We start from the raw sequence: 16368 nt of genomic DNA on the forward strand, positions 1-16368 counted from the left end.
CTGCCAAGTAAGAAAATTTTAAAACAACTCAGAAAGTAAACTAGTATTTATACCCAACTCCGTTTCATCAAAGAGTGGACATTTTACCACAGAAAGCAGAAGAAAGTCATAATTTCCCACATATTGCATAAATTATTCACATCTCACCCCACTGTCTGAATTTTTCTCATTTTTTTCATTGAGCAATGAAAACTTTATCACAGCCGTACCTACGGGGAGTGTATAGAAGTTGACATCCGGAGATGGAGTAATGACGGTGGGCGGGGAAAGGTCATAAGGAATGGACACTGTCACTTATAGGGTCCCTAGGAGCCCTTCCTAAATGCAGAGGAGCGTACATATCACACAATGGATGGGTGGAGCCCTTGGCTGGGTGTCGTGCATGGCTTTAAAATACAAAGAGCCCAGCAGATGAGCACCGACCTGGATCCAGGAGATCTCAGTTCGATTCCCGCTCAGGGCACATGCCCGAGTTGAGGGCTCGACCCCCAGTCGTGGGGTGCAGGAGGCAGCCGATCAGTGACTCTCTCATCATTGATGTTTCTCTCTCTCCCTCTCCTTTCCTCTCTCTGAAGTCAATAAGGATATATTTTTTAAAAAATACAAATAAAAACGACAGAACCCAATTGTGAGGATTGTGTGATTGGAAGGTTGTGAGGAGGGTTGGAATATTTTCAACGTGATGAAGAGGTTCCACATGTTACGAAGGCAACAGGACTGGGACCGGATCTCACCCCTCCCTCCCAGGACGTCAAACTGCTGGGCTGGCAGCCAGGACCGCCCGAGGGCAGGACTGTCCTCCCGGCCGTCTGGGAAGGGAGCGGATGGCCACACAGATGGCCTGGCCACCTCCTAACCTTTCCTCCTCCGCACTGTGCGACCCCGAGAACTGGACCCTGGACTGAAAACATGTTCATACCAGCGAGGACTCAACCCACACAGTCTCTCTAAGCCTTGGACAGTGTAGGGGTTACTTTTATAGCTGGAGAGAAGACTGGCAAAGAAATAGTTGGACCAAAATGTCAAAAACCTGGTTTAATAATGCTGTTCCCAGATTTACTTATTGTACAAAAATAAGGCCACATACATTGCTAACAACTTGTCATAATTACCTGAGATTTGTTCATGCAACAGCTTCCTTGGCAGAATACAGAACTGTTTGAAAATTAAGCTTTGCGATGAGGAGCTGCTTCCTGTATACTAGACTTTTAGATTTAGGTGGGTGTTTATTTCCCTTTTTCTTTGCCATCCAGCCCCTTTTCTGCCATAATTAGCACTGAACCTCCTAGAAACTGTGTTAGAAGCATATTATTGGTACAGCTATTTCTTGTCCCAACTTGATTCAGAGATAGAAGTGTGTCACCTTTGGAATGCTCACATTTTTGAAACATCCCATCTAGAAGCACATCATTTTATTTTATTTCTAAGTAGGGTAAAAATTTTGAATATTGAAGTAAATTGCCGAGAGCATGTAAAAATGTACATTTTAGCTATGATAGCTGCAATCTAGTTCAATTTATCATCGCCATCAAGGGGAGTTATTTATACTCTGCCTATAAGTCACTTGAAAGCCGGAGCAGTTAAAGTCCACAGATTAATTTGGCACCTTTGGAATGAGTGCAATCATGTGCAGACTTTAAATTCAAAGGGTTTAAAATTGCTTTATTACTGTACCATAGATATTTACAAGATCTTAATAATATACATGTTTTTTCTTTCCAAACAAGTCTGTGATAAGAATGTATCTCGGGCAGGGGCTGGGGAGCGTATGTACAGAACGACACGCCTTCAGACGCCTCACAGGATGTATGGATTCATCGTGTAAGCGGCTGAAGAGCAAACCAGTAAAAAGTGGTGACGACCAGGGACAGGAAGTGGACGCCGGGTTCTGCAACTGGACCTCCTCTGGAGCTCAAACCTGCAGGATATAAAGGGAAAACACAACCTCCTGAGAAAAAGTAAGATTGCTTGTCAGATGAATTCTTCCTGACCCAAATGCATATTGGCATTTTTCTCCTAATAATATACTTTAGAACAAACACTTGTTTCATTTTAGGAAGAATCCTGCCCTCTGTTTTAAATTCAAAAATAAACTGATGAAAATGCCCAAATGGCCAAGTCTGACTGCAGGGTGGATGGGGCCTGGCCGACTCCCGGTGGCTGACGACTTTCACCGGAGGCAGCTTCAGGCGACGAGTCACTGACTCATCTGCAGCAGAAACGACACACGGTTCTGTGCTCACCGGGACTGACCGGTGCTACCGGCTGCGAGCACTGTACCCGAGGGCCTGTGACTCAGCTCGGCATGGACTCCGTGATTAGCGATGTCTGCCACGGGGGCGGGAAAGGTGTGCATGCACTTGCTCTCCCTGCGCCGAAGCCCGCCCGTGTCCATGGAAAAGCTGTGTGATTTTTGTCCAATAGGACGAATCACACACAATGACACAGTTTTTCATCTTTGGGATTCAAAGGAGGAAACATAAAGCTGTGTGTGTTGTGCAAACATGTTTAAATTTGAGGGGTTAAGGAAAAACAGACATCACCCCTTGCTCACAATTCAATGGAAACACAGACCTTTTATTTTTTTCACCCAACGTGTAAACGAGAACTGAAAGGAACCACAGAGCCCAGATTTCATGGTGCAGCTGGAATCAAAGTCTACAACAGCCACGGTGACCCAACTTACTGGACATTTTTGGAATCCTGATCTCCTCGCTGCTGCTTCCGTCCCCGCCGTCGCTGACTGTCCTAATCTCAATCAGGTAGTCCTCTTCGAACGGGACCAGCAGCTCAGCCGACGTGTTGTTTGTCTCCAACACGTGGGTCTTACTCTGTCGGTTTTGCCGGTACAGGATCTGAATAAAATGGGGAATTGGGTTAAATGGACATGTTCCTCTTCTAAGATTCAGACACTCTTAAGGAACACAAAAGACACGTCGTTATAAGTGCTGGACTCCTGGCCTGGCCAGGTAGCTCAGATGATTGGAGCATTGCCCTGATACACCAAGGTTGTGGGTTCGATCCCTGGTCAGGGCACATACAAGAATCAACCAGTGAATGCATGAATCAGTGGAACAACAAATCAGCGTTTCTCTCTAAAATCAATCAATCGATAAACTTAAATGCTGTACTCCTTGGATGGAAGTACCCAGTCTATGCCTTTTTTTGAAAATTTAATAATAAGGAAAAGATGTGCTTTTTTGGCCAATGCTTCTGAAATGAGAATAGATTTATCTCTATTAATTAAATAGCTCGAGGCTGTTCTCTTTGAGGCTTGCTGTGAGAAGGCACTGGGTATCTGGGCTCCATTTCAGATTTCTGAGTATGTGCATTTGCCAGAGGTCGCCCATCAGCTCTGATGGAAGTTACGTGCTCTGGGTATCTGACTGGGCTCCTGCCTGATTCCTCTTATGTTGGTAAATGATCCCATCTTACTAAGTTCCAGAAAATCTACTGGAATAATATTCCTTGACCCCACTCCCATCTCACTCACATTTACTACCCACACATACACCCTCATTTTCTGAAGGCAAGGAGAGTCACTGGAAGAAAAATTCTTGCAAACTATGGCGTTTTATGTCTTCATGCTCCATGACACATTATGGACCTCAGGATATAAAGCTTTTCAGGGAAGAAGTTAAAAACAGCAACGCTAAGTATTTTCAGCACGTATTGTAGAAAGATTCCTCCATTTCCACATGCGTGAAATGTGTTTCATATTTGGCTGTGACCTTCCTGGTTCTTCAGTAACTTAATTGATAGGATTAAAGGAGATACTGGATAGTCACCTTGTAGCCGAGCACTTCAGATTCATTTTCCATGGTTTTCACGTGCTCCCAGTTCAGGCATAATTTGGAGTTCGTCAGCTTCCATGCAATGTTAGCTGGGGGTTGGCTCGGAGCTTTAAAGAGATAATCAAAGATCTAAATGAATATTCATTAGCTGATGGTTACTCTGTGACCTGTCAACATGAAAGAAACAGTAACTCCTGGGCGATTAGCACGGAAGGAGCTAAAATGTTTTCAGTATCATGTGACACAACACATTAATTCTAATTAGAGTAAGCAAATTCGTTCAAATCCTGGTCATTTGGGAATGTCCGTGATGAACTTATGAATTAATAACGCTTGTCGCATGTCCGGGGTTAATTTATGAATCGTTGCTGTTGTTTTTTTACTTTGCCACATGTAATGAGACAGGGTCCCTCTTCCTAGTGCTCCACTTGTCTGTCTGTCAACACGCACATCAAACAAATTCAGGCTGCAAACCTTTGACACGTGTGGACACAGAGGGTTCCTTCTGAGTTGTCTCTTACTCTTTAACCTTGTGTCAGGACTCTTTGACTGTAAATAGCAATCAAGTCAAGATGTTTTAAGCAAAAATTAGTAGTAAGTAGTGAAGGATACAGGGAATCTTTTAGAACTCCGGTGGGATGGAGCACAGACTCAGGAGGGGCAAAGAAGTGTCAAGTAGCCAAGCAGTTCCTCTGCTTCTCAGCTGCGAGTGGCGGCTGGGCTCACTCAGGACCACTTCTCTCTGTCACTCTCGGGGCTGGTGGCCGAAACCATGGCCGACCACCACACCTGAGGTTGGAAACCTGTGGCCACAGGGGGTCTAGGCTGGAATTCCCAGGACAGAGCTGATGGCTGCCTCAATCTGGCCCTAAGTCCATTTTAGCCCATTTGACTAGCTGAGAGGGAGAAGGGAGAATGTCATTTAAGGCAAACAGAGCTGCTGGGGTCCCAGAGAAAGGGAAGTCACTGCAAGCTGGGGGACCGCCCGAAAGGTGGCTACTCCAAGCCCGGCCCCTGGCTTTTGTTTCCCTGGAATTACTGCTGTCTGGGAGGAAGGGGGGAGGGAGGACAGACGGACAGGTCAGGGACCCGGCCCACCTGGAAAATCCTGCCCCAGAAAAGCTGAGCCCAGGCCTGGGCCCCTGAGCCGAAGCCTGCAGCCAATGAGAGCGCGAGTCTCCCCGGAGTCCCGCCTCCCGACTTCCTACCTCGTTCCCCTTGGCAACAGCCGCTGCTCAAAGCTCTGGGCCGCAGGAGGGATTTTTAGACTTAAAAAGCTGGAGGCACTAAAAATAACTGGGCAGGAGGCAGAGGCGGCGGGGGACCCGCCCAGCCGGACCTCGGGCCTCGGCTCGAATCCGCAGCCGAGGGGCGCATGCGACTCGCCGGGCCGGGGACCGGGAAGGAGGGCGTTTGGAGGGGACCCAGCTGTGGCTTCCCCTCGCGCGGGCCCCGTCGTGTTATAGAAACTCCCCCGGCCCCGAGCCCACGGGGTCTCTCTCGCGGCGGTCACGCAGCTGCTCCCGCCCCCGCGTGCAGTGGGACGTTCATAGTTCAGCTCCTGGTTCCTTAGCGATTCTCACGGGAGTTACAGTTACTCCTGCCGTTGTGTGCGGTTACAATGTATCAAGGGCAGGTGTCCTGTCCAAGCGCACCAGCGGCCGCAGCACACGAGCCTTTGCTGGCGGACTGTGCCACCGGGAGCCGGCGGGCGGTGACTCTCAGGCATGCTAATCATGCCCCGGGCTGTGGGCAGATCCGCAGTGACCCAGGGCGACCTGTCCACTCATCAACGCCGTCCAGTAATCCGGGCTACTCCGCAGCCAAGCCCACAGCAGTCCCCGTGGATTCCCAGGATGGGCAGGCCTGGCGGGGGGACCTGCCCTCTGCCCTCCTGGGCAGCAGAAGCCCAGTCAAACCAAGGCTGAGAGTGGGGCAGGTGGTCAGCCCTCTGTGCTCGCTGCTCAGCAGTGTATTCCTGAAGGACGACCAGATAGCGCCCTGTGGCTGTTCTCCCTCAACCCAGCCCAGCTCGCTCCAGGCCTGTAACAGAGGCCGCATGAGGATTCTCACAAGGTGCTACAGTTTCAATGTCGAGTTTACTCTTGTGACACATTTATTTTATCTTTGTTCTTCAGAACAGCACAGAACATTAACAACCTCATACGATCGATACTGAGAAAAGATAAATCCCCTCCTTCGACGTCAGGGGCAGTGATGGATTTGGAAGGTGCCATCTATAGCTGCGTCTGTTTGGTGTGGTGGTTTGTTTAGATAAAACTGTTCTCTACACTGTAAATCTGTTGGTAAAGCCCGGGCTGGGACAGAACTGACGTCCACGAGCTCCGTGGCCATGGCCGTGGCCGTAACCGTGGCTGTGGCACTGGGACGTCTGCACTTGTTTCCTCACCCACCAGAGAAGAGCCAGGCATCTGTGCACATGGAGTTGGGGGGTTCTATGGAGAGGGAGCTCGGGCTGGGAGGTCAGTCGTGTAAACAGAGACTGGAACCTGTATCCAGGCTCCTCCAAGAGGCCTGCTTTTCCCATCTTTGGAATGGGACTAAAATCTCCTAGTTTGTAAATGTTTCAGCATACATCAAATAAAATGAGCTATTCCTCACTTGGTTAGTGGTGCATATTAAACAGCTCAGGGTCTGTGAATTCTCTCTTCTGAGCGAGGCAGTTACCCACTGTGGTGTTATGACATCATCAATTTCTCATTGTGTTCAAAGTGGTTTGTTCCTAATAATTCAATTCCAAAGTTTGCAAATGATTCACATCTTAAATATAATCAGGGTGCATTCAAGACTTGAGCCCGGGTGCTTTCTGTATGGTAGATACAGTGGTAGAGCCTCAGCTGTTATCTGGGGCATTTCCGTGGTCTATAGCTTTTCTCATCTTTGCCCCTTAGTGTGACTCCAGTGTCAAAGCCATCTGCCTGGTATTTTATAAAAGTTCCTGAGAGTTGCTTTAGAAGGCACCTTATCGTGAACATTGTTAACAGATCTGCATCATGAGTTTTATGAAACTGATTAAACTGAATTGCAAATATCTATGATGAAACAGATTTCTGTTATCTTGAAAAACCAACTAAGGCCATATGGATAACACGAAACTCGTGCCGTGGATGTTCACACGTGTCGGTCAACGGTGAACTCAACCAACAAGCACTTTTCTAATTTTCAAAAAAAATCTTTGCAGGCAATTTCCAAAGAGTAAGTCATTTTCTGTTAATCAAGTGACAGAGCAAACCGCACCGGCCTCCACAGTGCAGATCAATTTTCCCAGAGACGGCATTTACATTCAACTGTGGTTCCCACTGTGAACTCGATTCAGAAAGCAGCCTCTTCTGTTGCAGCTCTAGGTAACAGCATGGGGTTGACATTTGGGAGGGAGCGAGAACATGAGTGCGAGAGGAAATGAAAGCTCAATGCTCCCTTTATGTCTAAATATGGGTGATGGCACATGCCCCACCAGAGAAATCCAGAGCTGGTCAGTCACGGTCAGGGGCCAGCTTGAACCAGAACTGCGGGCGCTTTCTGCTGCTGGGCCTGAGCACCCCTTTCTTGGGGAGCGGTGCCTTTTTTTTTCTAGTCCCCTTGGAGTTGATATATTTGTTTTTTCTCTCTTTAGTTGTAAATCTAAATTCCATTTAAGTGATGTCTACGTGGATCACACTATATTTTGAGCGCCCCTCAGTTGTCTTTTGGGAAGACCTCGTTATGAGACTTGCTGTTACATCACTGGTGCTTCGTGAAGAGCCAGCTGTCCTGCCCTGGCTGGGGCTCAGTGGTTAGAGCGTCGGCCTCAGACTGAAGGGTCTTCAGTTCGATTCCCGTCAAGGGCACGCAGCTCAGCTGCAGGCTCGATCCCCGGCCCCGGTCGGGGCGCGTGTGGGAGGCAGCCAATAGGTGTGTCTCTCTCACATGGATGTTTCTCTCTCTCTCTCCCTTCCACTCGCTCTGAAAAGCAATGGAGAAAATATCCTCAGGTGAGGATTGAAATAATAATAAATAAGAGCCAGCTGTCGTCATCGCCAGCAGCACCGGTAGCAGGAGCTGGCGCGTTCCTTCCACGTGGAGGCCCCCTGTCCACGGGCTCCTCTTCATCTTCATTTCTCGTGGACACAGGCAGCCTTCCCCACACAGCGCGGCTCCTTACGTCCATCTCAGCCTCTTGTTTCCTTCAGGGTGCCTTTCGCAATTCAGGACTATTTCATGGCCTTGGTTTTTTCTTGTTTTGACTCTTCACTAGAAGGGAAATTGCCCAAAGGCAGGGACCTGGTCTGATTTAATCTCCCTCAGGCCACCCACCCCGTGTGTGGCTCACTGGAGGCCCTGTGTCCTTGAATGTTTGATGGAATCACCGTAGTTCCCCCCAAAGGCTCTGTCTCCTGTTTCGCTGGCCCAGGCAGAAGGGGCAGAGGTTTCGGTAAAGGTGAGCTGTGCTCTCAGTTTATGATGGATGGTCAGACATCAGACTGAGAACCTAGACGTGACTGTGAGTGCATGAAGGATGCGGGGGGTTTGCCGTCACCACTAGTCAGAGGTAACCTCAGTGACGTCCCGGGACGTGGAAAGTCAAGGTTGGGTGCAGGGACAGCACATGGACTCAGAGCTGCTTCAGTGTCTCCAAAACCTGACGTCCTTCTGTGACCCGGGAAGGAAATTTCTGAAACACGTTTATAAAGGGAAGAGAAGGAAAAAGTAGCTGTGCTTTCCTACTTAGAGAAATGCAAAGAAAGGAAATTATCTCTAAAAAAGAAATAGCCTTGTGAGGGGACGGTACCTCTCTGTCCTCATGTACAGTGGGGGGTATTGAGACTGAAAGATTTTAGGAACCCCTAACGTTCCAGGGAGGGGAGGCCCGGTGTTGGGCTCAGGCTGGGAGAGGGCGTCTCGGTCCAGGTCCTTCAATATTGCACTGTCTGTAGTTCACCCATATGCTCAGAATAGTTCCTTATTTGGAATTCCAAAAATAGCAAACCAGCTCATTTTGATTGTTACCAGAAAGTTTCAACAATTACCCTTATTTAGCAGACGAGCCAATCAACCAAACAAAGCCACCAGTAGGGCCGGGGTGGGAGGGGAAGGGAGACGGAGCGAGGGCTCCTGCCTGCGCTCCGCTGGCCCCGCTGCCGGGGGCGCGAGGTGTACTTACGGGACTTCTTGGTCGTGACGTTGACCGGGGGGCTGGAGGGCCCCGTCCCGCCGGTGTTGTAGGCTCTGACGGAGGCAAAGTAGACGGTGTTGGCCCTCAGCCCTGTGATGGTCTTGGCGGTGACGTTTCCACGGACTCTGATCTTACCGATCACGGGTTCCCTGGGGTCGTCTGTCCAGTACAAGACCTGGTCACGGAGACAGAGCGAGCCGTCAAGGTTCCCCTGCCACCAGCAAACCACAGCAGCTAGGCGGCTGGTGGAGCATAAATGGCAGGATAGCTTCTGATTACATGGGTCATACAATAGCCGCAAACTACAGTCTAATCTTTCTAGGGAACAAATAAAAAATAGAACTGTGCAATGGAAATGAGAGAACCTGGGTGTTCTCAATTACCAAAACAAAATACTCATGCGATATCCAAAGGTTATCAGCTTAAAGAAAGCGTATGTAATAGCTCAGACCAGAACAAAATTCACACCACCAATCAAAGACTTCTGGCACGATGTTTTGCTATGGACATTTTCTCCGGAGTCTTTGAATGATGGGTTAATCAATAACTCAGCTAATACTGCGCCTTCCCTATGAATTAGTGGGTTTCAGGCACCTTGAAAACAACCAGAGAGAACAAAGCATGTAGCTGCCGTCCAGCCCCTTACAATCTAGTTGCAAGGCTGGAACATACGTGAGAGGAGCGCAGAGGACGGGTTTCCGGGAGGTGATAGAGAAAACGGTGCCTAAGACTGTGAAGAAAAGACGTCGCGATGGGAGAGTTGCCCAGGGGAGGGAGGCCAGGACCGGCCGAGGGGGGAGCAGGGCTCAGCTGCGAGCTGAGGCATCGGGGGGGGGCAGAGGCCCCTGTCACACGAGCACAACTTTATGTTTGGACCAGAGGGTTCATGTGAAAAGAAAACAAGAAGCGTGGGAGGCAGAATTAAGGGGGGGCTGGAACTGTACTTCGATTCTAACTCCAAAGCAAAGTCATCTGTTACCAGGAATACGTCCCATCTCTTTGTGGAAATGAAGGCCCGTGAGCACGAAGGGATGTGCCTCACGCAACATGGACCATATTTATAAACGGCAGGTTTAGGATTTTCCTTGTCACTTCACTGCCATTTCCAAGGTGATGTTCTTTCCAGGCCGTGCTCCGGCTCACAGAGCAGGTGTCCCAGGGAAATCCGTCTAAGGTCTAAGGTCATGGAGGATCCGATGTTCACCTCTCCCCAAGTAACAAACAGGACTGCAGTTTCCATAAATAAACGAGATACTCTCTCATCACTTTTTAAATGCTACCCTTTGCTGATTTGATCGCTGGCCCCCATCTGTGGTTTTGGACACACACACTTGTTACTGAGCAGCGGGACTGGCAGGTGCCGAGGGGAATGACCTCTCCTGGCTCACCTCGTAGCCCAGCACGCGCCCGGTGTTTCTGTTCCAGGCGATGGCCATCCACGAAACCTCCATTTCCGAGGCAGAGAAGCTCTGGACAGAGGTTCCTCTTGGGGCCAGCTGAGGCTCTGCCATCCAGAGAAAGACACAACCAGCATTAGTAGGGAGTTCGTGGAACATGGACTCAGAACACGCCCACGGTCTGGAGGACCGTCGCTGCTGACCGCAACCTACCGTCTTCCCCCGAGTAGAGGATGGACACGGTGCTCAGGGCCCCCTCCCCTTCGCTGTTGTACACGCCCACTTTGACTTCGAAGGGGGAGAGGGGGGTGACGCTCTCGTTTCTGTACACGAACCGTGAGGACTCCACCCAGGGGACTCTCTCCTGGATCCAGGCGGTGGAGCCCACGGGCCTCAGCATGACCACGTAGCCGAATTCGCCTCCGTTCTGCAGTTCTTCTGGGACGGGCTGGGGCGGAGCAACCAACACGGTGTGTTTACAGGATGAATTACAGAGCTATTGTCATGTTTATCCAACACAGACAACCGTCCTGTTTAATAAGCAGCGAAAACTAATAATACTCCTGTTTCAAATGCCAATTCGGAAAATGGTCCCAATTGAAGATGCTCAGATCACTAAATAAGAATTTTAAATAGTAATGGAAAACAGGTTTTATATGTTTATATGCCCCTCCAAGATTATTCATAAATTATAATAAAATGACTTAGAGGATTGCAAGATTTTATAAGTTAAAAAATTTTATATTCATATTAATGAATTTAGAGTGAATCTGGAAAACCAGTGGATCTGACTCCGTCCACAACAGCAGGGCCTTAGGCCAGAATTGGTCTCTCTCCCAAAGTTCTGCAAAACACAGCTCAGACGTGTCCTGATGGGGCCGTTTCTGACCTTCCTCCAGGCCGGGTTAGGGCCGTCCTGCCTGTTGGCCCCTGAGCACCTGGACCTTTTTAAAATTCACTTTTTGTACCCCTAGTGCTTGAGCAGAGCTAGTGTTGACTGACCCGAGTTACTATGTGCCTTCTGTGGCTCAAACTCACGTAGGCACCTCTCCCTAAATCCACAGATTCCTGCCCTGGCCTGTGCTGCTCAGGGCTTAGAGCATTTGTCTGCCGCGCACACTGGAGGGTCGTGGGTTTGATTTCCAGTCAAGGGCATGTACCTGGGTTGCAGGTTCCATCCCCAGCCCTGGTTGGGGTGTGTGCTGGAGGCAACTAGTTGATCTCTCTCTCTCTCTCCACCCCCTCTTCCCTCCCACTCTCTCTAAAAATCAATGGAAAAATATCCTTCGGTAAGAATTAACAAAAAAAATAATAAATTCACAGATTCCTTAACACCCCGGCGCCGGCAGCATCGGGCTCTGTGTGTGTGGACGTGAGGCCAGAGTGAATGCTGAGTGGGAAGCGACATTCACGAATCTGTGAATGGAGCTTCTGCAAGATTCTGCATATCTGATGTTCCCAGAAAATCACACACAGAGGAAATGACTTTAATTTTATAGCAAGCTTTTCCTGCAAAGGGCCAAGTAGTAAATATTTTAAGCACCAGGGGCCATACGGTCTCCGGCGAGAGGGTGAGGGAGTCGTCATGTATAACGCGTGCGAGAGTGGGCGTGGAGGTGGGTGAATTCGGTCATGAAAACGGAGCAGCCAGGTTCGGCCTGTGTGCCATGGTCTATGGGGTCTTGCTTTAAAGAAAAGGGCACAGTAAGCCATGGAAAGACGTCACTGTTTTGGTAATTCACTTCACCTCTATGTGAGAATGACTGGCGTGGTATTCCCCACCCACCTGTAGACCGAGTAAAACCATCGCCACCGACCTTCAGTAAAGTCTGCGCCCGGGGCACAGAGTGCGGTGGGCCGGCCGCGCCCTGCTCACTCTGAGAAGCCGCCTCAGCCTCGGAGGAACCGGAGCCTGGACCAGCCCCTCACCGCCCACAGAAGCAGCCCCTCTGCCGCTTCACTCCCGACTCACGCTTTGTGGGCGGCGTGTTGGCAGAACCAGCGTATCTGATGAGCTTACTACCTGAGGCAGGTCCACAGGACCCGCCCCACCTGAACCAAGACATCACCCGGGACCCGGGACGGCTGGAATCTACTTCAGGAGGAAGTGAGGAGCCAGGGTGAGGCCTGTGTTCAGATGCTGCTCGGCCCACCGACAGCACATCTCCAGGCCCCGGGTTTCGGATCAGGAAGTGACGTCACCGACCCCTGACCTCGCTGTGAGGCCTGAAGGAGCACCCAGCGCAGCTCCCGACGCCGGCACCTGCTCCAGGGGGCACCTCTGAGACCCCGTCTCCCAGTCATTGTCCACCCCCCAAAAAGTCAAACAAATCCAAACCACCCTGAGATATACCAGTCAACAGATACCAGCACCAAGGCCCATTACAAGTGCACCTGCAATCAGACGTGTTTGGTCTCTCTTCTCCCCACCCCACACCGACACCCCTGGAGACGCTGGGGGTCACCTGGTGGACAAGGAGGGAGAAGCTGAGGGGCAAACCCAGGAAAGGCAGAGCTCCGGCTCTGCGTCCCTGTCACAGTGAGACGTCCAGGCCGGGGAGGCCTGAGCGGCTACAGTGAGGAACTTCAGGGGGTGGAAGGCCTAAAATTTATAACAATAAGCCCGGCTGAGTTTTTAATAAGTACAAATAGGTTAATACTTTAAAATAATGACATAAAAGCTATTCTGTCTGCTACGCTTTCATCTAGTCGGATGGGAATGCCGGGCCTGAGAAATCACCTGGTCTGGCCCTGCCAAGGCAACTGCAGGCGGGAGTCGAAATTCAATAAATCTAGGAGCTTTTTTCATAGCTAATTTTTAAGTCGATCATTTTGTATGGCCCACAAATTATGTTAGAAATCTCCAAATGGCCCTTGGCAGAAAAAAGGTCCCCCAGCCCTGATAGATGCAGGAGGACCAGGCTGGAAGGGTGTAGAGAGCAAGGAAAGGAAAACAGCTGATTCCCACCCGCACTCTGCATCTAACTCAGAAGGACAGTCCCCGAGGCCGGTGCAGTTCACCAAACGAGGGTGGAAACGCTCCGGGCCCCTCCGCGCACAGTCAGGCGGTTTTCCTTGCGTTTGGACGAGCACTGCGCTCCCTCAGTGGGCTCTCTCACCCCAGGAGGGCCGAGAAACGCTCCCAGACCCTCCCCGTCCCAGCTTCCTCAGGAGCCTTCCCTGCCATGTATTTTTATGCACCCAACTTGTTTTTCAGTTTTCTTCCTGGCCAGCTACATCTTCTTCCTTCAAAACAACTCAGTTGAACAGAAAATTACCTCCCACGTAACGACGAGCTCCGAGCGGCTTCCCCCGCCTCCCTGGATGTTGGTTGGAGCCACGACGGGGACTGAAAAGCAACCAGAGAAACGCGGCCACGGTTAGGACGGCGCGTCTCCATCGGGGCCTTCGCCTGTGGGTGTCACCCCCAGGAGCCCCGCGGCAGCTGCAAGGGAGCCTGGCACCGTTAATGAACACAAACGATGTTTACCCAGACCCGGATTCCTGAGCGAGGACGGCCTCCTGTCTGATACATGAGCACCCGGCTCCAGAATTAATTAAAAGCCCAGCAACATCGTGTATCTGACATTATTATGTATCATCTGCTAATTGGCAGAACACTGTTCCGTTCAGGGGGTGAGAGTGACACCGTGATTTAGCGCCTGATTATACAGCTGTGCTGGGAACACGTTTCCCAGCCAGATATTAATTAATTCCCTTCTTCTTAGTAAACAAACTAAAATAACTTTTTTCTTTTGGGTCGTCATCAGGATGTTTGAACATTTAAAAATAAATTCTTAAATGATACATAATTAAATAAATTCCTGTTTTGTAACCATGTTTGAGTCGCAGATCTCTCAGCAAAGAACAGATGGATGTCTCCTCTAACTTTTCACCCCCAAAATGTGATGGAGGGGAGTCTGCTTTACCCCAGCTCTCTAAGGCTCTGGGGTAGATTTTCCAGACACGGATCATTTCTATGAATTAGAAAAATACAGGGTGTTTCCCCCAAAATGTTCACACACTTTCACAGCTGATAACTAACTTAACTTTCACTCCTTTTCAGGTTTACCTGATTTGAAATAGTGGGTGAAGCCAGACTAACCTTTGAACAAAGAACATTTATCCTGAGGTGCCACTAGACTTTTTTTTTTATGGGGACACATAAAAGATGGAGTTTATGATACAAAATCAGCAACAGTTGGCGCATTGAGGGCGCACAAATACCGCACGAAATGATCCCTGATGTTGGCGATTCCATTGCTTCGCGTTATCAGCAGGGCCTGGACCAGGACGGTCACCAGTTTGGAAACTGGCGTTGACAAAAAAATTACTCATTTCTGTAGATTCTTTTAAATTTTGAAAATGATTATAAGCTCTGACTTTATGATCATTCAGTGTGTACGCGTTTGGGGACACCTTGTGTGCCCTTCACTGTGGGTGCAAGCGCTCTAGTGTGCAGCGCACTGGAGTTTGACTTTAAACATGTAAAAGTCCTCTTTTCCCTGAAATAATGACAGAAGGACCCCACATCTGTGATGATGGAAATATCTGCTGGATAAGCTTTAAAATGTTGAGTTCTGTGCAGGTTTCTGTGTCTGATCTCTTCTGCTCACTACCCAGAGGTGGGCAGAGTACCTGGTAAATGAAATCCTGAGGCCTAACTGCTCATTTCAAAGTTTCCTCCCACCGTCGGGACCCAGAGATGCATCTGGGCTGGTTATTTTATTTACTCCCATTTCGTAGGGATGTTTATTAATGACCGTTATCTACTAATCCGACTGTTCTTTAATAATGGCCCCTGTCAGACTTTATCCATTTTCATGTTCAAACTGACCCGCAGGTTGTCTGCCTTGATCTCCCTAATTTATTTAGAGATTGGCTCCTGCCTCCGCGCCCACCTAGACCTACGTCTCCCAGCGCCTTTGGCCAGAAGCATCGTGAGTCAGTGGGTCCTGTGCTTGCGGGTTTCTGGTCCCCGACTGCTCATGGTGACATTACTACAGGACCAGTAAATAGCTTACATACTTATGGAAACTATTTAAAATGATGCTGTAATTTATAAACTTCAATATTCTGGGGAATAGAGTTCCTTTCTTTATTCAATTTTCACATGACCTATACTAAACCTAAAACCATACTGAAAATTGTCTTTGATGATGCAAAACAGAAACACACAGGTCCCTACGATTTGGAGCCTCGGGGAGATCCTTGTGGACACTAAGGCTCCTCCTGCCACTCAGATGGTTGACAGAAGGGGACACAGAAACTCTGCTGTAAGAACTTCAGAGCCAGCCCCACCCAAAGCTACCGTAGCATCAGTCAGCCGGAAGCACCTAGAACTAAAGCTAACGCCCCTGTGAACTGCAGTCGGCCGATCAGTCTGGGGGCCCCCCTGGAATGTCTGTGTTTGCACATTTCCTGTGCCAGTCCCTTGCTCATGCAGGCGAAGGCCACCTGATGTGGACCACGCTTGAGCCAAAATCCAGGGGCCTTGGTTCAAAGCCTGACTCTGTCCTAAACACCCATAACACCTGGTTTTCCTTCCCGCCTCCATAAAACGAAGGTCTCCCCTCAGCTCTGAACCTCCAGGATGATTTAACTCACAATCTCACTGTCATCTGGGCTGTTTTGCAGCCCCGATCTTATGATAAAAACGCTAACGTTATCTTTAGTTTAAACGACTAGTTACTGGCCTCCGACAGCTGCGCACACGTTCCTGAACTAGTTTGTGCTTGTAACCGAAGCAACGACAGAGTGACCCTCGATCAGGTGGCGGAATGAGCGGGTCGCCTCTGTTAGCTTCCCGCGGGGAGGAGACCCAGGGTGACCGGCGTGGGGCGTAAGAGTGGGACCCACTCGGAGGGCTTTGAAGGGACAGGTCTCACTTGGTCTGCACCTCCTGACCCGCTCGGTGCTCTGTCAGTGCTTTGGCTAAATGAGCCTAGGACTCCCCTCATCTCAGTGACACTGCAGCCCGGCCAGAGCTGGGAGCTGGCCGCCC

The 16368-nt window shown here is 49.7% G+C and overlaps 1 protein-coding gene across 1 annotated transcript in view; it reads right to left on the minus strand.

The window, feature by feature from the left end:
- Positions 1-1640: 1640 nt before the first annotated feature.
- CNTN6 (contactin 6) overlaps positions 1641-16368 on the minus strand; it is a 127489-nt gene continuing 112761 nt past the window's right edge. Inside the window, exons 17-23 of the mRNA XM_081159966.1 lie at positions 13643-13713; positions 10578-10812; positions 10356-10471; positions 8956-9142; positions 3789-3901; positions 2687-2855; positions 1641-1918 (exon numbers count right to left, since the gene is read on the minus strand). Of these exons, the coding sequence (XP_081016092.1) occupies positions 1815-1918; positions 2687-2855; positions 3789-3901; positions 8956-9142; positions 10356-10471; positions 10578-10812; positions 13643-13713 (995 nt within the window). The 3' untranslated portion in view covers positions 1641-1814. The remainder of the gene's footprint in view (positions 1919-2686; positions 2856-3788; positions 3902-8955; positions 9143-10355; positions 10472-10577; positions 10813-13642; positions 13714-16368) is intronic.

The sequence above is a fragment of the Miniopterus schreibersii genome (genome assembly GCF_964146895.1).
Source record: "Miniopterus schreibersii genome assembly, chromosome: 15".
In the NCBI taxonomy this organism is placed as follows: Eukaryota; Metazoa; Chordata; class Mammalia; order Chiroptera; family Miniopteridae; genus Miniopterus; species Miniopterus schreibersii.